At 41.0% G+C, this 23063-nt stretch overlaps 1 protein-coding gene across 3 annotated transcripts in view; it reads right to left on the bottom strand.

Moving 5' to 3' along the window:
- Positions 1-342: 342 nt before the first annotated feature.
- The window catches only part of LOC124262029 (dynein axonemal intermediate chain 7 homolog), a 42750-nt gene continuing 20029 nt past the window's right edge, over positions 343-23063 (bottom strand). For 2 of the 3 annotated variants that reach the window (XM_046696450.1, XM_046696452.1), the window contains exons 2-19: positions 18912-19002; positions 18027-18118; positions 17737-17841; positions 16075-16215; positions 9252-9332; positions 8506-8675; positions 7638-7792; positions 6778-6893; positions 6399-6516; positions 5990-6133; positions 5654-5804; positions 4127-4233; positions 3798-3964; positions 3365-3454; positions 2938-3009; positions 2515-2664; positions 1089-1190; positions 343-813 (exon numbers count right to left, since the gene is read on the bottom strand). In XM_046696450.1, coding sequence (XP_046552406.1) covers positions 676-813; positions 1089-1190; positions 2515-2664; positions 2938-3009; positions 3365-3454; positions 3798-3964; positions 4127-4233; positions 5654-5804; positions 5990-6133; positions 6399-6516; positions 6778-6893; positions 7638-7792; positions 8506-8675; positions 9252-9332; positions 16075-16215; positions 17737-17841; positions 18027-18118; positions 18912-19002 — 2190 coding nt within the window. In that variant the 3' untranslated portion in view covers positions 343-675. Of the gene's footprint in view, positions 814-1088; positions 1191-2514; positions 2665-2937; positions 3010-3364; positions 3455-3797; positions 3965-4126; positions 4234-5653; positions 5805-5989; positions 6134-6398; positions 6517-6777; positions 6894-7637; positions 7793-8505; positions 8676-9251; positions 9333-16074; positions 16216-17736; positions 17842-18026; positions 18119-18911; positions 19003-21851; positions 21920-23063 lie in introns of all 3 variants that reach the window. The other variant, XM_046696451.1, reaches the window with a different exon arrangement.

Below are 23063 nucleotides of genomic sequence, written 5' to 3'. Positions count from 1 at the left end.
AGCCTGGCGCCTTAGCCAGCTCGCCCACAGTTATTTGACAAGGGATGGAAAATGGTGCATCTTCACCTTTTATTAAAAATGAAAATGTTTCCACTACTGTTCGAAGGAAAAAGGGAGATAAGCATGTAACATGAGTCATGATAAGGAAAAAGGTGTATTTCAACTGTCCAATGTTGCTGCACAATTTGATCATGACAAAAAGAAATCAGAATAGGTGTGACCTCCAATCAATGGCTTGAGACGTATTCAAAACCTGTGTATACCAATGTTTTTTATGCTTATCTGGTTCAGTTTTTCTTGGCTTGATGTTCAGTAGACCTTATTGAAAACAGACAACGTAACTCAAGATAATGTCAACTTTATACAATAAAACATGTTATGTACACATAAATACTTTATGAAATGTATTTCTGTATTATTATGGAAGTGAAAAGTCACCCATGACTGATACATTCTTTTCAGTTTCAGCATGTGATAAACAAGTCCCACTGAACATATTAAAGAAACATACATGCATCAGATGGACAGGCCTTCATTGTGTGAAGCAACAAGTTCACACTGTTTGATGCATCAAAGAATATTTTGAGTTCTCTGACATGGACAGTGTTTAGAAGGTGGAGATTTTCATGCTGTGATCAATTTGGTTGTTAGCCTGAGTGTCCTGAGCACTGCTGTTTAAGAGTAGGTGAGTACTTTTGTTGCCTCCAGTAACTGTTGAACACAATCCACAAACTCATAGCTGGAGTTATAGATCCTGTCCTTGGCCTCCTCGGACCCTGTGTCCACAATCAGATGGTACAGATTGGACTTGAACTGAAAGTACACAAACCATGAGTGATGGATATGTTATTACTCACCTCAGTGTTACTTAAAAACATCTCTGCTATATAGGGGGCAGATAAGAGAAATGATTCACATTATTTGAGCACTGATGGGTCGGGGTTGATGGTGTGAAGGAATGTTACATCATGTGGGTGTTGTGTATCTGTAAATTCCGTATGTAAACAGTTTAAAATAGTGTCCTGTATTTACGCACTGTTTGTCCCAAATTCAAGGACTACTATTTTGTGTAGGAAAGTTCTCCTTACTGTCCCTGGATGTTTTGACTCCTCGGTGAACACCTCATCAAACTCTGTCATGGTGAGTTGCTTCACCTGTCTCTTGCCTGCCTGGAACAGGGTCCAGTCCTCCTGTAACAAATATATAAACATGTTGGATAGTTGGCCCTGTGTAGAGTGAGTGAGGATTTTAAGTGGCATCAGCAGTGTTTGAGCCAAAATCTGCTTAAGAAACACCTGTATACGATATAGATACCTCTCTACAAAGGACAGAAAAATATAGTGCACCCTGGTTATAATGCCACCTTGGTTATAATGCAACCCTGGATATATAGAGAATACTACACTCGGTCTCATTACATATGAATTATACGAAACGAGTGTCATGAGTTTCGTATAATTCATATGTAATGAGACCGAGTGTGGTATTTTATTTATTACCCACGTCTTACATGCATGTAATAAATAAATTGACAAACAGCGTATTTTTGTTATTGTTATGGTTTCAAACCGAAACCGGTTTCATAAAGAGGTTGTGGAATAATTTTGTTCTGTAGTTCACTTTTGCATGACGTCGAACTGTATTGACGTCACTACACCATACTCGTCTGCTCCCTTGGTAACCAACGTCATGATGCATGTCAGTTGTCATCGCCTCGTACAGCCTCCTACAGTAAACTACTCCGTAGCACCCCTTTTCTTGGTTTGCAGTTGCTTCACTCGGCTAACATCACTGGTGGAAACATTGCGTTTATGTTTTTCGACGGATACAATGTTTCAGTTCGATTCACAATTAAACAGCAATACGGCAACGTTCACAATGTTTACATTCCCACAATGCATATAAGTTGTAGAATGAATGAATTCATGTGTTTGTTATGAATGAACAAGTGGTTCCGTCACAACGGGACGTAATTGAGAGATTGGTTATCCAATCAAATTGTTAGAATCTCAGGTCAAGTCGTTACGACACAGGTCAACGCGATACGACACTCGTGTGACGTATGAGATTAGTATGCAACTACCCATACGTTGACCACGTGGGTAATAGAATGCCATCTATTTTCTCCTGGACTAATGGTGGCATTATAACTAGGGTATACTGTAACTATAGTCATCACAGATTTATACTTAAAACTAGCATATTGTCATAAACAGATATCGCCATCCATAATAAGGACTTTTAGAAATGGCAGATAAATCACCAGAAACCAAATATGCTAGGGTTACTGTGATGAACATGAAGAATTCACGCTGACTCTCACATGGAACTAATCTCAGTTCATCATCAGTAAATATGCCTTATTATCTATTGTTGTGTAGTCCACTTTTAAAAGGTGTCCAGTCGTACTCTCCTAATCCATTGATGTTTATTCTTAATGTATTATTCCACAATTATGATCTCAAGCTTCAGTTTTCCAATAGAGTGAAGAATATGTAGGGATCATGTGCACACCTCCAACAACCGCTCATCGCTGAGATGTTCCGAGCCTTGGAAGATGATCTGGTCTGTCTCCTTGTCCTGGTTCCACTTGGACCAGGAGTACGTCATGGCTGATGCAGTAAGAGCCATCTGTTCATATGTCCGTGACTCCAACACTTGATGCTGAAACAACATACACTCATCATCAGCATTTGAGCCAGAACTGGGATTTATTACCAAGCAATGCTGAAAACAATGCATGAATTGTCTCAGGAATTCAGGAATTTTGAAGTTGAACATGCACATAGTGAACTGGGTTGACATGGTTCTTCATACCTTGAGATCAACCACATTCAATTCAGACAAAGACATAAATATTTTTACACATCATTTATATTTCTTACTTCAAAATGATAGCATGATGTGTACTGGTGGTTCAGCAGCATCACCTCCTACCTTGTTCTGGATGCTGACATACTTGGAGGAGTCCTCAGACGGGAAGACATTCACACCAGCTTTCCTTAAACTCTGGAAACAAGGTAGGGAAACAATTAAACACCACAGTATAACTTCTTATGAATGCTTTGCCTGCTCTCACACATTCTCATTACAAATTTAACCAAATCTCTCCTAGAATGAATGCATGTTTATTGAACTATACTTCAGCCATAGTAGCAGATATCTGGCTCCACATATTTCACCCATGTTGGAAATGGAAATAGGGTTTTGGACAAGATGAACTACTGGCAACCAATGTGGTAACGTCTAGGCTATCTCGCCACTGAAAACAGGATGACTTGCCAGTTCTAAATGCCATGCCAACTATTTCAAAGTAACTATAATAATACCAGATCTATCTGCAGAAGCTAGAAAAGTGCCTTACTTGAATTAAGTCTGCTGGAGTCATCATCTGCCCCTTGAGATGCCTCAGCGCAGGATCTTCAAAAGAGGTGCTCAGACAACACATTGAATTCTGAAAGGTGAAAGAATGAAAACAATAATGAAGTTGCACAGCAGTCCATGTCAGGATTATCTGTAAAAGGATAAAGGACCTTTGATCTGTTGTCAAGGAAAGGTAAGGTTTATATAATATTTGAAACTTATGAATGCTCTAAAACAGTCATTCAGATAGCATGTCCAACATTATTTCGTGTTTGTTAGTAATTTCATGCCCCGCCCAGCAGCATTCCAGCTTTATGGGAGCAGCCATGAATAAACTGAAAACAATTGGGTCTGGACTTCACAATCCAGTGACTTGAAGTTGCCACTTACACCCAAGCTCAGGACAATTCTGACCTACACAAATTACACCTCACCTCTATCTCAATGTCCAGCTCCACAATGGCTGCAATGATGGACAGAACCGCCTTGTTGACCGCCCGGGGGCGGAGCTCCCAAGACTGGAATGGCATGTTGATGTGTGTCTCCTGTATCAGTGCCATGATGCCAAACTTGTACATCTTGAAACCAAATGTCCGGTTCTCTGCAACAGCAAATGAAAAACTGACATCTCGTTGACACATCGTGAATCTATATATTTTGTCTACGCTTGGAGGCATCAGCACTGGATTTATGCAACACAAAATGCTGAGAATCACTGGTACACTAAGTAAAGGTTTTTCAAAGTAAAGTATTCTGTTTTTACCGTCATTGTAGACAATGTCTGAGAATCCGTCCAGCCGCCAGTGTCTCTTGTCTTCATCCCACCGAACTACCTGGGGTTCCTCCTGGAACATCACATCAGATGGCAACCTGCAACAGGTTACACCTCTGTCATCTTGTACAGGTTACTGTCATATCAAGTACAGGTTACAGTCATATCAAGTACAGGTTACTGTCATATCAAGTACAGGTTACTGTCATATCAAGTACAGGTTACAGTCATCTCATGTACAGGTTACAGTCATCTTGTACAGGTTACAGTCATATCAATTACATCATCTTGTAAGTACAGGTTACAGTCATATCACAGTCATATCAAGTACAGGTTACAGTCATCATATCAAGGTTACAGTCATATCAAGTACAGGTTACAGTCATATCAAGTACAGGTTACAGTCATCTTGTACAGGTTACTGTCATCTTGTACAGGTTACAGTCATATCAAGTACAGGTTACAGTCATATCAAGTACAGGTTACAGTCATATCAAGTACAGGTTACAGTCATATCAAGTACAGGTTACATATCAAGTACAGGTTACAGTCATATCAAGTACAGGTTACAGTTATCAAGTACAGGTTACAGTCATATCAAGTACAGGTTACAGTCATCTTGTACAGGTTACAGTCATATCAAGTACAGGTTACAGTCATATCAAGTACAGGTTACAGTCATATCAAGTACAGGTTACAGTCATCTTGTACAGGTTACTGTCATCTTGTACAGGTTACAGTCATACAGTCATATCAAGTACAGGTTACAGTCATATCAAGTACAGGTTACAGTCATCTAGTACAGGTTACAGTCATCTTATGCGGGTTACAGTACAGGTTATCTTGTACAGGTTACTGTCATCTTGTACAGGTTACAGTCATTACAGGTTACAGTCATCTAGTACAGGTACAGGTGTCATCTTGTACAGGTTACAGTCATCTAGTACAGGTTACAGTCATCTTGTACAGGTTACTGTCATATCAAGTACAGTCATATCAGGTACAGTACAGGTTACAGTCATCTAGTACAGGTTACAGTCATATCAAGTACAGGTTACAGTCATCTAGTACAGGTTACAGTCATCTTACAGGTTACAGTCATCTAGTACAGGTTACAGTCATCTAGTACAGGTTACAGTCATATCAAGTACAGGTTACAGTCATCTAGTACAGGTTACAGTCATCTTACTGTCATCTAGTACAGGTTACAGTCATCTAGTACAGGTTACAGGTTACAGTCATCTAGTACAGGTTACAGTCATCTAGTACAGGTTACAGTCATCTAGTACAGGTTACAGTCATCTAGTACAGGTTACAGTCATCTAGTACAGGTTACAGTCATCTAGTACAGGTTACATTCATCTAGTACAGGTTACAGTCATCTAGTACAGGTTATCTAGTACAGGTTACTGTCATATCAAGTACAGGTTACAGTCATCTAGTACAGGTTACTGTCATCTAGTACAGGTTACAGTCATCAAGTACAGGTTACAGTCATCTAGTACAGGTTCCACCTACTTGATAGTGACACCTATAGGAGGCTTCTCATCTCGCTTGTCCTTCTCCTGTGTCTGTGTGTCCTTCTGGTCCTTCGTCTGGGCACTGGCAGCAGCAGGTGCAGGCAGTTCCGCCACATAATCCATCAGCTCGATCTGTGGGGGGTTCACCACTGGAAGAGAGTTCAGGTTCATTCCTCTGTATAATCAAGTTTAGTTTGCTGGTTTTAGTGACACTGCAAGAAAGTACTAAAGGAATACAATTACCATGTTTCAGTTGGACATGAAGTGTCCAGTTTAGAAATCATGCCATGAGGAGAGTTTCTAGATAATATAAATGTATAGGCCTTTTACTTACATCTAGTTAAAGTCCACTGGTTGACGGGTTTGGGCTGTGGAGGAAGAGCCATGAGGTCAAACGTGAAAACTCCGCCTAGGACGTTGTAGGCCCTCAGGTCAACAACATCATCATCTTCCTCGAAGTCTTCCCACTCAGGGGGTTCTGAATACCAAGATAACATCAACACTATCAAGGATGTTAATTATCATGGATGGAAAGCAATGGATGGATTTACTAAATAAGAGTTTATGAACATGATCCATTTGATGTTTAAGTTGCCTTCACAGGGTTGGGCTGGAGGTATACAACTAGTCCACAAGTTATTTCAGATTTATATAAAATAACAATATTTGGGGAGACAAAATGGTTCCTCTTGATTTTCAGTACTGGACTATTGGCCTAGCCTTTATGATTATGCTGTTGTCACCTGGTGTTGGAGGATCTTCAAAGTCCTCTTCCTCTTCTTCAACCTCCTCCTTCTTCTCTGTATCTTCTTCCTCCTCCTCCTCCCCACCATCCATCTTCCTCAGCTGTGCCATAAGGTCCTGACAAAACAGAACTGCCATGTTATAAACGCAATACTTTCCACTGAGCAGGATCCATCGGCCTGGGTGCACAAAGTGATCTTAGCCCTATGACTGCCGCCACTAACTGCAACAATCACAGGGCCAACTAACACTGCCGAACGAGACCCTGAACTACCAACTTCCAGTGTTATTTCTTCATCAGTAAAGTGCTAACCAAAGTGAATAGTAACAAATACTTTGTGACCATGGGACATTTGTCCAATTTGAGAATTGAGTTACCTCTGTGTCTTCCCTGTCTGCTTCTGCCTCCTCCTCTGCCCCCTCTTCGCCTTCCTTCTTTTCCTCCTCTTCCTCGGGTTTTTCTTCCTTCTCCTCCACTGGTTCAGGAACAACTTCTGAAAGATTCCATAGTGCATTAGTAAGTGAGTTATAAGTTAAAGTTGCATTTGCGGTGCTTCCGTCATATACTATTCACACTTTGCTTAGGATCAAATCATTGATTCAACAGAAACCTATGATGTGGGGTCTAATTTGGTTTACATATCTCAGTTTATTGTAAGCATAGATCCCAGGTTTCAGTATGTCACTGCATCTTGTGATCCCATACCTGCTATTGACAGGTGTTGTGTACTTGTCAATGACTTGTTCCATGATTTGCAAAATGGTTGATTGGTGCCATGAAAACCATTTTTTTGGTTACTCATATATCAAGTGCATAAGATTAGATGAAAGTGGATGTTTGCCTAAACAGGGGTTACGATATTATTATTTATCCAGTTTTAAATGGATACAATATCAAATTATAAATCTATGTTTAAGTAAAGTTATGAATTTTTGTGATCCTTAGCAAAGTGTGAGTAGTATATCATGACTATAAAAGGTTATGCATAATTAATACATCCATACTTGTCTACAAAGGATAGTAAAATAGCTAGAATTATAACAAATTTACGTTGAAAACTAGCATATTATAATAAAAATACTGATGTACCGTACATAACAAGACATAAAAGTGGGCTATAGATCATCACAGCGCATCATTTTACATGTAGAACAATAAAAAGAACAGTCATCACTGTTACATTAATTCATTTCAGTTGCCTGTAATAAAACTATGATTCAGAATATCAGAATATTACCTTCTTTCTTCTTCAAGCGAGGACTGAAGGTCTTGCTGTACATGGAGAAATGGTCATACTTTGTCATGCGAACTTGGAACGAACAGTCTGACAGAGCTAGCACACGTGGGATGTCAAAGGTGAAACCAACATCTTGGAACTCGAAAGACTTCACCCTAGAAGAAATTCCGTAAAATAAGCCCTTTGCCAGGCAGGGAGGACACAGAGGTAACCACTTTGGTAAAACCCACAAACACAGTTATTGTACCGACAAAGCATGAAAATAATTATTAGATTTTAAGGCTGGGATGGGTCCAAATTTTCTACCTGGGTAACCCACCCCATATTACCCTGCCCTATCCTGATACCCGTTATGTTAATTCCTGACATCAAATTTGTAAAGAAATGACAATATATTCTTCCGCTCAGAGGCAATTTTTTTTGAGTTTTTCAATATCTAAGCATGTGTTACCGGTATATTAAAAACAGGTAACTGTAAATTATGTCTAAATCTTCAAAGATAATACAATCTCTTAATCATTGTGAATCATGAAAGATTAACATATTACATTGCTTAATCTATTATACAAAGGATCATAACGGGTCCAACTCATTACCCACCCATCCCAGGTATCCAGGTTACCTGTCCCAGCCCTATGATACATAAAGCTGGAGGATGATGTAATAAACAAGGTCACAAATTATGTCAAGTTTCATGTGATGGACAGAAAGTCCTGCAGCTGCAAACAGTTGCAGTCACAGACTTGATAGCCTTTACAATTATTGTCCACTATCTACTGTTTTCAAATGTAATGTTGTTAATGTGTCTGGTATTATGTAAACCTGTTCACATGGGAGGCAACAATAAAAAATCGAAAAATTTATTTACCTTGGATTTTTGCTGAGATTTCCCCAGATGCACAGCTGTATTTCTGGATTCTTTATAACAAACTGGAGATTATATGTCTCTGGGTCCTGCATGGTGCTGGCATCACACAGCACATGGAACACCGCTTTGTCCAGCTTCCCCCGGATCACATCCTGGATCTCCTCGATTGTCTATGCACAACAGTGAAACTGAGTGAGGTTCAAAGTAAACTAGGGGTGGAAGGGTAGCCTAGTGGGTAAAGTGTTCACTTGTCACGCCGAACACCTGGGTTCGATTCCCCACATGGGTACAATGTGTGAAGCCCATTTCTGGCGTCACCTGCTGTGATATTGCTGGAATATTGCTAAAAGTGTTGTAAAACCATACAGCACAGGAATCACAACACTGGACTCGAATGATGAATATTTATCTGTTAAAATGGGCTTAGATGGACAGTGTATGTGTTTACATGTGAGTATATGGCTTCTGTATGAAAGGATATAGCCCGTGTATGAATGTATATGTCCTGTGCATGTGTGTATATGGCTTGTGTATGTAAATATAAATATATGTCCAGCGTATGTGAATGCATGTACAGAACCTTCAAAGGCGAATTCAACATAGAATGGAACATTCTGGATGATATTTTAACGATATAAGGGGCAAGCACTTGCTTCTATCATCTCTCTTTTCATTAAGAAGTTGCTATTTTTACCCTAAATATCTAGTCAAGCTTTGGAAGCTTGACCATGGTTACTGCTACCTACCTCCTTGTATGCTGCTACCTGTCTGTCTGTCAGCTCCTCGGGCGGGGTGTCTGTCAGCATGTACTCTAACTCAGCTATCAGCTGGAACACAAACATGGCTGTGTCAAGGTGATCCATATTTTTATAATGTGTTCAATCACAACATTGTAACAAGTAGTATATGCTTCACAAGACCAACCACATCAAAGTGTATGAAACTACCATGTGACATACATTCACCAGAGTACCACTACAAATGCATATATTACAGCCCTTCAGTTCTTTAGCTCCCTTGTTTAAAACCATCATGTTACTTTGCATTTTACCCCATGGTCTAAAAACATCAATCAGCTATTGTGGGAACACAACAGATTTCACTCAATGAAAATACTAAATGAGGAATGTTTTCTTGCTAATTGATATTAAAAGATATAATTTTCCTTATCCTGACTCGTGTATTATTGCTTGTCTCCTTTCCTTCCCGAACGTTAGTGGAACACTTGTATCTCCTTTTTGAAGCTCCCTTCAATAAAGCAGAGGTAAAATCACTACTCACCATGAGTTGTCTTCCTCTCAGTTTTGGCTGGAAAACGGCGCCACCCGTCTTCCCACGCTTCACTCTCTCCTTCTTCGCCCTAGTGGACGATTGGGAGAGCGCCTGTATCTCCAATACGGCACTATATCCTTTGATTAATTAGTTATTGCCCTATAAGTTACCTTTATAAGGCTTTAGGGAGTATTCTTCTACAATATGGTTTGAAAATTATTCGTAATTTGACTGTTCATTCACGGTTTTTACGTGATTGTTCAGTTGTTTACATTTCATGGAAACCTTTTTTCGTTGTAGGTTATCTGCTGCAGACCCGCATTTACTGTGCAAAGTTGCACAACAATATGTACTTCCAGCTCTCGCTGTAACTTATGTCAGCAATTAACACAAATTCAATTTAATCATTATTATTTCTCTGTACTTAGGTGTGCTTAGGATAAATCCAGACGACTTTTGCAAGTCATGGATAAACCGGCTGAGTCCCTCAAGAGCTGTCTATCGTTGTCAGACGACATACTTCCATCCAGTGACCTGCCGGAGGCGTCTTCTGAGATGGGCGTGGGATGATGTCCGCCATTACACGGACAACTCCTCAACCCATACGAAGAAGAAGAGGCCATCTTCAACGCAGAAGAAGCCTTACACCCCTAAGACTTTAAACAGCTCAATGGGGAGTTCTTCGCAGATTACGAGGACTTTTTTCGGCCGAAATCGTCCCGATGGAAGAGAGAGGCCTTATGATGAGCCACTGTTGATCATCCCAGAGATACAGCATAAGAAAAGGAAGCAGGCCTCAGCAACGGTAACGTCAGCAGCCCTATCTACGCAGTCCGAGTTACCTTCTACACTGACAGCAGAGATCCATGAAGCACAGCGATCCCTGGACCATATCGCTACCATCTCAGATACGACATCTCTACAATCATCGCAGACATTCAACCTCGGGGCCTTTATGCAGCAATTCTCTCAACAGATGATGGAGATGATGGAGAAGCGCTTCGCGCAGGAAAGAGCCTTGCATGATGGACAGCCAGACGGCTCTCATGCTCAAGTCATCAACCTCAGAGAAGATCCAGACCTGCACGAACGACCCCACACTGATGATACATCTGAGAGGCCCACCAGAGAATCTAGCTCTAGGACTAAGAGCAGATCTACGCTACATGACGTCAGCAAACCTGCGCGCAGGACGGCACTCTCTTCAGAACCAAATAGATCGTCATCAGATGATGAGGCTAATGAAGAACCTTCAGGCAGGCTACCCACTTAGCAGAGAAAGAAACCTACACCACCTAGAAGGTCGAGAGAGACGTCTCGGGACTCAGACCCTCAACAAAATCTCTCACCTGCCCGAAGGTCATCTGAATTATCTTCTACAGCGTCAACAACAAGATCGTCACGGCAGTCACCACTTAGGAATATATTGCCAAGTGACCTGCCGGAGGCGTCTTCAGAAGATGGGCGTGGGATGAGGTCCGCCATTACGTCGAAGAAAAGATCTTCTACGTCGGACAACTCCTCAACCCATACGAAGAAGGAGAGGCCATCTTCGTCGCAGAAGAAGCCTTACACCCCTAAGGCTTCAACGAGATCTACTGGAAGCTCTTCACAGACTACAAGGACCTTCTCTGCCGAGATCGTCCCGATGGAAGAAATAGGCTTGTACGTAGAACCGCCTATCCGTATCCCAGAGATACTGCATAAGAAGAAGACGCAGGCCTCAGCAACGGTAACGTCAGCAACATTATCGACGCAGTCTGAGTTACCTTCTACACTGGCAGCAGGGATCCATGATGTACAGCGATCCCTGGACCATATCGCTATCCTCTCAGATGCGTCATCTCTACATTCGTCGCAGACATTCAACCCCGGGACCTTCATGCAGCAATTCTCCCAACAGATGATGGACCTGATGGAGAAGCGCTTCGCGCAGGACCTTGCATGATGGTCAGGCAGCCGCCTCTCATGCTCAACCAATGCTGCGCGAAGGACCCCGCAGGTGGCGCATCGGAGATATCTACAAGAGGTTCTAGCTCTAAGAGCAGACCTACCCTGCACGACGTCAACGAACTTGCGCGAAGGAAGGGACATTCATCCGACCAAAATAGATCGTCATCTGATGATGAAGCTAAATGAAGAGCCTTCGCGCAGGCTACCTACATCACAGAGAGGCTTACACCTCCAAGAAGATACTGAGAGCCGTCTCAGGACTGAGACCCTCAACAAATCTCTCACCTGCGCGAAGGTCGTCAGATAGATCATCAAGAATGTCACCACATAGGAATATATTGCCTTTGCAAAGGCAACCCCGGACACGTAGACGCTCACCTCCACGCAGGTCGCCATACACATCTCCTCTTAGAACTACACATAGTTCTACGTACTCATCTCCACACAGATTGCCACGCAGATCTCCATGCAGGGAGGATACTCAACGATCATATCCAACTGGACTGGATACAGAGGACGATGGCGGATGAAGCATTCACGTACCTAATGAAGGACGATGATGTACACACAATCACCTTACCTCCAATTGACCCAGTCTCGGGCGTACCTGAGGACTTTGACGCAGCCTTCAGGAAGGCAACAAACTTCCAGTCTCCAAATATACCACAGTTAAATGCAAAAAGCCGCAACACTCTCAGATGCGTCACTACATCTGCAGTCGTCGCAGACCTTCAACACAGGTATTTTTTATGCAGCAAATGATGGACCTAATGGACGGTTCGCGCAAGCCTAAAGGACGAAGCTGCGGGAGGTAATCGGCATGAAGAAATGTGTGAAGGATCACGCACTTGACAGTCATGCTCTGCAGTTTCGACGATTAATATAGACGTCCTTGGCCATCCCACTTCACCCTCAGACCTTGATCTTCGTTGTGAGCCTATACGAAGGAACTCTTCAGCATGGAGGAAGAAATCTTCGCCTGCGTAAAGACAGAGGGACACGTGTTGAAGTTCAAGAGGGGTACTCTTGTCTGAATTCATCACCTGCGCAGATCTTCAGACTGAATCCAGGACGGGATTCACATCGTTGAGAAAATTAAGATAGATATATCTACATCAGAAGATAATAACGGGACTAACTGCACTCCTTGGTGCTAACAACCTACACCTTCTCAAAGGTTAGAGATGTATCTGAAGAATCCAGGAGGGAGTCATGTCCATATAGAGATCTTCACTTGCGTACAGATCTTCAGGTATTCACATTGGCGTGGTTCAGCACAGCCTTGCTAAGGCTATGAAGTTACAAAGTCAACTCTACAAGGACCTGTGTGTTTCAACACAAAGAGGGTATTTTACGACACTTCATTGAGATCGATGAATGCAGTCTACAGGTGGCAGCGCTGAGGAGGTGTGGACTGATCATCTGTATAAAAAGACGACTGCATTATCTTCAGGACTGAAGATCAGTCACAGCAGCCAGGAAACAGCCTACCTACATCGGTATTACGCGGCGAAATCTTTCGCGCGTTTACCATTCAACCCTCTATACACGTGGTCACTTGTGTAACTCCAGAAGGCTACGGACAAGACCGAGTGTTGATAACATATAAACGACTGCACAAGATTCTACAAGGACCTTTTTTCTGCTACACCGGTGACGTCACATCGCGGGAAGCTAAAGGAATCAAAATGCTTCATTTTGATTGGTCCATGAGAGACAACGCCCTGCGCAGAAGTCGGACGTAGTTCACATGTCAAGGAATTGTTTACAAGTGACAACAACCTTTCAACGTGGGAAGAAGGCCTCAATTACAGTCCAGTTAGACGGCAACTGCGTGATTCGACTGCCTTCACGGGGTTAGAGACCTTCCCTGTCAGCATTGAAGACGGTTCATCAGGCGAATTGCAGCAACATACGTTTGACGGACTTTTGGTTACGGCAGGCAGTCTACCTTACATAGACTTCACAACGATGGCAGTCACAGAGTCGGACATTGCTTCGTTGCCCTTACGGACATGGCAAGGGTTTCACGATCGTTGGATCTAGATACAAGTCATTGTATCTCAAGCACTACTCTCTCCGTTATTACTACAAAGTTGGCAGAGCCTACTCAGTCCTCAAGTCGGACAGATCCACGAACAGGGGCAACAGATGCTCTAAGCATCTCTTGGGAAGGACTTAACGCTTACGCGTTCCCGCCACCAGCTCTAATCCCGAAAGTGTTGCAGAAAATCATGCAGACGAGGAACCTGCAACTGATTTTGATCGTGCCTTACTGGCCAGCAAGAATGTGGTTCCCCATTCTCATACAAGAACTAGGACCGCCTCAACTGCAACTACCAGAGTGGACGAACTTGCTAGTACATCCACACACAAAGCAAGCACACGGCAACCCACAGGTGTTTCGGCTACACGCGTGGAGCGTATCAAGGCGTGCTTGAATTAGAGAGGATATTCCGCCAGAGCAGCGAAAGCGGTCACACTAGCTTTACACAAGTCTACACGCAACATGTACGACAAGTGGCGAAGCTTCGAGACCTACGCTTTGGAAACAGGCTTCACAGCCATAAAAGCGACACACCCTCAAATGGCGGACTATCTTTGTCACCTAAGACAAACGAAGCAGTTAAAAGGGTCAACACTTTCAACATACCTAGCGGCATTGAGCTCAGTTATCACTATGAGGACGAGTGTAAAACTGACTAAGGTACCAGAGTTACTGGCCTTACTACGCTCTTTAAACTGGAGGACCAACAACAGTGATTTAAAGCTCGGACGTGGGACCTCAACATAGTTCTACGGCATCTCACCAGTGACGCTTATGAACCATTAGATAGGACATCTTTTGAGTTCTTGATGCAGAAAACTCTATTCCTGATCGCCTTAGCAACAGCAGCAAGGATGTCGGAAATACATGCTCTAGACTTTGAGAGTACACGATTTGACGAAAATCGAAACATCGTGCATATGGGACTGAGATGGGACTTTATAGCAAAGAATCAACTGCCAGGTCAACCGGACAGACAATTCCACATCCCAGCACTATCATCAGTCCTTGGGCCACAGGATACACAGGACCTATCCTTATGCCCATTAAGAGCATTGAAAGTCTACCTACAAAGGTCTAGGACCAGGAGACGAAAATTCAAGTGTCTTTTCATCCCTATATCGACAGCGACACAGACGGAGATCTCTCGCACTACGATATCAATAAGGATGAGAACTGTCATACTACGGGCCTACAAAGCAGCAGGACTTGATCCTCCAAGAGCCTCCAATCCACATGAAATTAGAGCTCTGGCGTCAACACTCACTCTACATGGGAATTGCTCTATCACGACGATAATGGAGGGCTGCTTCTGGAAATAGGACATGGTGTTTGCCAACCACTACCTGAGAGACATCGCCACCGAGGACGTCTCTGGCATTCACCATTTCGGCCCACTTGTTGTAGCACAACAATCGACAGTTCCACAAAGGCGCTGAGACGGAGTCTCGCCTTTTATCACATGACTTGCAAAAAGCCTACACTCAGGAGAGTTACAGCTTTAGAGTCCATATGCACGTCTAAGACAGACTAAGCATAAGTGATAGACCCAGTACTTGTAAGGACGTACTCGTACATAAAAAGGGTCGCTTCTCCACTTGATGCTTGCATCAAGAGATGGAGTTGCAAAATCCACATAAAATGTTAACAGAAGCAAGGACCAAAAGTTAACAATTGTGGTCCCCCCATCAGAGAAAGCTGGAAGTAAAGGGTTACAGCAGCAGCAGAGCCTAGCAGTAAATTGAAGTGCTACCAGGAAGTTCCCATAGGGGGGTATGCAAGACGTAAATCACTAATTGGAATCCAGAAGTGGCTTCCCACCACCAGTTCCGACGGATTCTACAAGCAATAATACATGAGTCAGGATAAGGAAAAATATGTAATTTTCTGAGTAAAATTGATATTTTATACTTATCCTAACTCATGAGGTAAGCCCTCCCAACCTCCCCGCTAGGCACTTTGGATTTCCCTGTAAATCGAAGTGTCGGGCTAGCTATTCGGAGAGAGTGAAGCGTGGGAGACGGGTGGCGCCGTTTTCCAGCCAAAACTGAGAGGAAGACAACTCATGGTGAGTAGTGATTTTACGTCTGCTTTATTGAAGGGAGCTTCAAAAAGGAGATACAAGTGTTCCACTAACGTTCGGGAAGGAAAGGAGACAAGCAATAATACATGAGTCAGGATAAGTATAAAATATCAATTTTACTCAGAAAATTACATTATGTTAAAAGTTGTGCACCTTAATAACATCACCAGCAGTCATGCAATGAAGGACAAGATGAACTCCCCTATGTACTTACTGAAAGGTCTAGTTCTATATCCTTCAGTACGAGTTTTGGGAGTGTGCGAGTTGTCTCCTCCAGCCTGAGATTGATGTAGGTGTTGATCTCCCCCGGGATGGTGGGGTCTGGCGATCCATCACATCTCATGTACCTCGCCCACTGGAACACACACAGGGGCATTAACACTTCTTGCAGGATGTTACCCATCATCCATCAAACTACATTCCTTCATGACAACTGAATACATATGATCACTTTGCTGTGGAGTAGCTTCTCTTCAAGATTCAAGTCAGTAACTTGATCAAGAAAGAGAGAAATGAGTGCTTAGATTACATTGTACAAAACAAGAAATACTTGTCATATTCTTGTCATAGTCTTGCTATGTCTCAGTTTAGTCTTGCTCTACATACTGCATCAATTTCAGGCAATAGTAGGGTCACACAATGTTAGGGCATAGAGTAAAGGTCAACTGCCTTGAGTTTTCTTTGAGTCATTAGTTGACTAAAAACAGATGCATGTCCCTACTACACCACAGAGTGGTTGTATGTATTCATGGGTGATGGAAGAACACAGTGTGCACATAACCTGTCTAGTAAGTGATGAAGGATGCATGTCCCTACTACACTACAGAGTGGTTGTATGTATTCATGGGTGATGGAAGAACACAGTGTGCACATAACCTGTCTAGTAAGTGATGAAGGATGCATGTCCCTACTACACTACAGAGTGGTTGTATGTATTCATGGGTGATGGAAGAACACAGTGTGCATAACCTGTCAGTAAGTGATGAAGGATGCATGTCCTACTACACTACAGAGTGGTTGTATGTATTCATGGGTGATGGAAGAACACAGTGTGCACATAACCTGTCTAGTAAGTGAAAGGATGCATGTCCCTACTACACTACAGAGTGGTTGAGTGTATTCATGGGTGATGGAAGAACACAGTGTGCACATAACCTGTCTAGTAAGTGATGAAGGATGCATGTCCCTACTACACTACAGAGTGGTTGAGTGTATTCATGGGTGATGGAAGAACACAGTGTGCACATAACCTGTCTAGTAAGTGATGAAGGATGCATGTCCCTACTACACTACAGAGTGGCTGAGTGTATTCATGGGTGATGGAAGAACACAGTGTGCACATAACCTGTCTAGTAAGTGATGAAGGATGCATGTCCCTACTACACTGCAGAGTGGTTGTATGTATTCATGGGTGATGGAAGAACACAGTGTGCACATAACCTGTCTAGTAAGTGATGAAGGATGCATGTCCCTACTACACTACAGAGTGGTTGTATGTATTCATGGGTGATGGAAGAACACAGTGTGCACATAACCTGTCTAGTAAGTGATGAAGGATGCATGTCCCTACTACACTACAGAGTGGTTGTATGTATTCATGGGTGATGGAAGAACACAGTGTGCACATAACCTGTCTAGTAAGTGATGAAGGATGCATGTCCCTACTACACTACAGAGTGGTTGTATGTATTCATGGGTGATGGAAGAACACAGTGTGCACATAACCTGTCTAGTAAGGGATGAAGGGTGCATGTTATCAACATGGTTTTCATTGTGGAACAAAGCATATGGTAACTGGCTGATATAAAAATACAAATTGTAAATGTATCAGACCCTTTTGAAATTAAAGTATGATCAGAGGGCTCTATTGGCTGACCTTGGCCTTCTTCCTGCGGTCATCATGCAGTCTCTGTAGATTGTTCCTGTTTCCCTGTAGAATCTCCTCCAGTTCTGCCATCTGGATCTTCCTAACTTTCTTCTCCTATACATAGACATTGGAGTTGAATGAGCCAGGACCATCAACCTCAGGGTGAATGAGTGTGTAAGGATTAAGCATTAAGGATTAACTTTATATCTGCAAGAGGACATTTAACTTAAAGTATCTATTTCTATTTAGTGCTTGTTCATTAATGTGTTCCAATAATTAAAATCAGTGAATTTCCAAACCTCATTTTCTAATTTCTTCCTCTCCGCTGCCTCAAGCTTCTCCTGCTGTTTCCTTTTCTTTTCTTCCTCTACAGCTTGAAGCCGTGCTTCCTCTGGAATAACAATGTTGCTCTCAATGTATTTCACATCATACACCAGCTATGTATTGTGTATGTAAGGTGAGCGTGAGTGAGTGAGTGAGTTGGGTATAACACCACTTTGAACAATATTCCAGTTATATCATCATGTCAGCTTATTGTTTGAAGGATTAAGACCAACATGAAGAAGGTCTCAGACATTTATCACCTTGGAGAAACTGACCAGATAAAGGGAATATCAAGGGTGTTGCAATGTTAAGACGAGACTAATGTGCAAAATAGTATTTGACATAATCTGTCTTCCCACTAGTAACTCAGGTTTCCTTGTGTGCTTGATCAGGAAATCCAAGATTCACAAGAAACGAGTCTCATTGATATCAATTTCATTACTCCATTTGATAGCTCTCTTCATGACAATCTGACAACACCTCCATCTGAGGCTGTATTAGGTAATCTGTCTAAACAGCCAGGGCATCAGTATCTTAGCACGAGTTTGGACAGCATTCACAGCAGCGTATCTGTTTTCTGTACCATGAAAATGAACATGAATGGGTAGCTCCATATCTGTTACACTGCTGTGATTTTGAAGAGACATAACAAGTGTACACTTGTGTGTTGGGGCAGAAATGAAAATGAAAACAAATGCTTTCAGAAAGCAGACTTTTGATTGGTACAACAGTCAATGACCTGAGAGTGTCATCCTCACCCGACTTGACCTTCTATCGGGGCTGAGGGTTGGCCATATCTTAATGCAGAGAGCTAGCAGAGTGAGTGATTTGACATTAGGGAGAAAACAATATGTACCCACCTTCTTCCTGTGCCTTGCGGTCAGCTTCCTCCCTCTTTAACTTCTCCTTGTCAGCCTTGGTCAGCTTCTTCTTGCCATCTTTCTTTGGTGGCTTCAATGAGACCAGGCTACACTTATCCACTGACACTCTCAACAAGTACAACCTTCATACTCACCTGTACAACACCCATTCCACTCACACATACAATATCTGCTGCTTTACGCTCATGGAAAACTGTATGAAAACACAAACTATTAATTTCAATACCTGTTCTTGATTCAGTTAATGTGATGGAATTTGCTGGTGCTGATTGTAGCCAGCCTCTGCAACAATCTGGGAAAGGCATCCTCTACCATCCAATGTACCTCTGTTCTGTGATACATACTCAGGACCAATTCATCATGACAAAGTGATATCATCAGCTTCGTCTTTCTTATCACCAACTTGGCAAAGAATGTCATGAGGAAATGAGCTTGAAGTCATGAACGAATGTTTGACATGTATTAAGACAAATTTACACAATTCAGGTGACTATTAACATGATTCAATGAACTTAATGTTCAAAAGATATTTTCCCAAGTATTAAGACGGGACAAGGGGAAGGACGTCTGCAAGACTGTCCAAGTTGTATCACATGTCCAAGGTAAATTAAATACTGGTGATATCACTACTTGTCTCAATTATACAAAACCCAGTGTCATTTGACTATCTTCATATTTTTCATGAAAGATCATTTGACAAAGTTCAACCAGATTTTAAATGAGGCAATATTTGCACATGGATCAAAGATATTGATCAAATTACAATGTAGATTATACTGTATAACGAGAATGGGGAAAGGTCTGAAGGAGCCAGCTTTCAAATACTTCCAACAGGCCAACACTAATTGTTTGGTTGGCATTCTAGAAGTTGGAGAGTCAGAAATGAAGCAAAGAACTGTATTGATAACAACTTCTTGTTTATTGCATATATGGAACAGACAATATATGCAATAAACTAGAAGTCGTCATCCATAAAGTTGTATGTTTCATTTTTCGGGCTGACACTTACAGTAACCATACACTACCTCCTGTTGATCTGTTCCATCACAATAAACGATCATTTGTTATACATCCTACCTCAGTTCTGTAACCTAAACAGCAATTTACTTGCTACATGCTTGAAAACAGATTTATAGCATGTATTTCTGCTGTCGCTTAAATTCAACATCAACAGTTATAAATGATAAAATATGTGAATGAACATATGCAATTCATATTTCATTCTATTCAAGTTATTCTACAGCTGTAAATTAATATTTCATGTTTTACCAGTGGTACTTATGCTATTTTAACATATTTCAACTACATTTACAACAAGCCCAAGCACCTTCACATGTTCTTCTGCTCCATTATTTTACTACTTTTTTAATAAAACTCTTATTAGGACAATTTCTTAAATATCATTTACATAATATTCTACATACAAGTTATTTCTCCAAAGTAATATTTTTCCAAGTTGTCCATCAAGTTTGAAAAATGCTTATTGCAATCAATTACATATCTTAAAGCCCACAAAATATTGCCAACAGATGATGACATTTTGTTAATAGTAACATCCTTGGAAATTCCCAAACACATTTTCTGCTCATTTATATTACCAGCACATAAACATGGTAATATTACTTGTCATGCTATCTTGTAACCCAAGCAACAGCTATTAGAATGATCCTGCCACCACCAATTGTAAGTAGTAAATCTGTGCACCTGTATGTAATACAACACTCAAAGCAAACCAAACTGAAACTGGCAGCATGCAATGAACAAAACTAATGAGATGTCATTAATGTAGGTCACGCTGGATGAGGTTAGTCAGCACAGAGTGAAACTGTAGGCAACTCTTCAGTAAATCCTGACCTATATGTTTAACTCATACATTCCATCATCAATATTTATATCAATACTGATACCAATACTTCACCCACTCATAATAATTCATAGTTGCCTCAATGTCAATTGTACAAGTTGATATATTTAGTCGCTGGGTGAAATCTACCATCACATTTGTCATTCACAACTGTTATATAGGCTTGGTGCAATCTTGCTTGTGGCCACTGTATGAGTGGTTCATTCCGGGACTGCTGCTAAGACGTATGATGCTACTATGGTGCAATCCACTCCATCATGATGTAAGTTCTGTGACAAATAATACAATGTTGGACCTTGTCATGTGGAATTGGTTCCATGTTTCTATGTAATATACAGCAAAAAATTGATAAATATTTTCAATGGCAAAAACTATCATAGTACATCTGTATACGTAATAATACAACTTAAAGGTGGGTTGAATTTATAAATACAAATCCTAAAACAGTTGGTACTTTTGAGAAGAAATGTTAAACAGTTTAAGTAAAGTTCTAGAAATGGATTCAACTTTTAAATTGATTAAAAGCTTAAGTTATTTCAATGGAAATGACAAAACCCTCACCATTTTTCAAAATCAGCTCTCAAAAGTCACCACCTCACCACTGTGTTGAAATATGTGGCAAGATTGTAAAGAAATATTGGACCACCTTTCACTTTGTTTGGCCCATTCAATATGCAGTTTTGTCTATTGAAAGGGCTGCATATTTGAATTCACACATTAATAGGTTCATATGTATTTCTGTTTTTGCTTATATACCTGAAGTTATTAAAACTTAAAACTTACAAATAACAAATGTTGAGATTTGAGTTTCTTAGCTGATTATTTCTGACTACTGGATATGCTAACTAAGCATTTAAGTCTGTTTCTTGCATCTTTTACTTTAGTGAAGTGTTGTGACCTGTACATATTTCGAATCTACAAAAATCTATTTTGCATACAAATGTTTTCAAGACAAATAACATCTATTGACTACTGCTACAGTTTCACTACTATGCAATGTCAAACAATTCATCTGTCCCATTCCAAAACATCTATAGCACACACTTGTTACTGACCTCATCTGCCATTGTGATTGATTGGGTGAGACGCTTGGATTTTCACAAATGTCTCAAAAACTACTTTCCTGAATAGCATGCAATCAAATAAAAACACATTAGTGTATTGAAACAATATGGGATACAGTGTATGCACACTGAAATGAACCTCTTCAGTGCCCTGGAGTACAACATAAACATGTTAGAATTAGAATATCAAGTTTATGATTTTACCAATTTCAATGTATAACACATCAAACGAATATTGATTTGAAACTATCATGGAGTAATAATTAATAATGAATTTTTGCATGAATTATTACTCCATGGGTGTCGTAATAAAACAAAGAATAAGGCCAGAGCTGTAAGGAGAAAGGTTTGGGTTAATTATACATGAATATATATGTAATTATAAAATTCATCAAACATATCATTACGTATTTTTATATACACCATTGGTCCCTCAATCACCGATAAACACATACAGCCAATTTGTAGTGTAGTTAATTAGTGCTTAAGCTACTTGTAGTAATATTCAAGTAATATCATAGTGGAGAAACCATAAATGGACTTCCCACATTGTACCCATGTGGGGAATTAACCCAGGTCTTCAGCCTGACGATAGAAGTGACATGTTTATATTCATCAACTAATGAAACTGTGTATAACTCACTGAACACATCTGAACTAATCCAACTTGACATTGAAGGCTAGAGTAGATACTCACACTACACAATCCATTGGTGTGAGTACTCCCAGTGGTTTCTCTCTTACCAGAACAGGTCATTGAAAATTAGCCATATGTATTTTACAGATGGTTGTGAAACAAAGTGGATACAAACCCATAAAGAATTACATATGCAAGCACATTGTTCAAGATTACTCAACTCCTTCAAGATTCAAAAGCCAATATTAATGAAGGAATCAAACATTGCTGATAGATTTCCTGCATTTCTCGACCCGTTCAACTCTATAATTGCCACACCCTTAATACTGAAACACGTGTCAATCACAAGGAGGAAAGATATCATGCACAGCATTAGAATCAAGTTTACTTCCATAGAAAACAAATAAATAAAATGCTATCCCCAATAACACTCTGTCATTTGTGTTAAAAGTCACAAGAAACAGGAAATATACATATTTTGGGGGCTAGATAGCAGAACATCTGACACAATCCACCGTTTCAGTAAGGGTAACCTTACTAATGAAATCTTCGCCTTTTTACCTGTC

This window comes from Haliotis rubra, unplaced genomic scaffold (genome assembly GCF_003918875.1).
Source record: "Haliotis rubra isolate DU_JTF1 unplaced genomic scaffold, ASM391887v1 Scf82, whole genome shotgun sequence".
Classification (NCBI taxonomy): Eukaryota; Metazoa; Mollusca; class Gastropoda; order Lepetellida; family Haliotidae; genus Haliotis; species Haliotis rubra.
The sequence above is the reverse complement of the archived record's forward strand: the minus strand, read 5'-3'. Positions and strand labels throughout refer to the sequence as shown.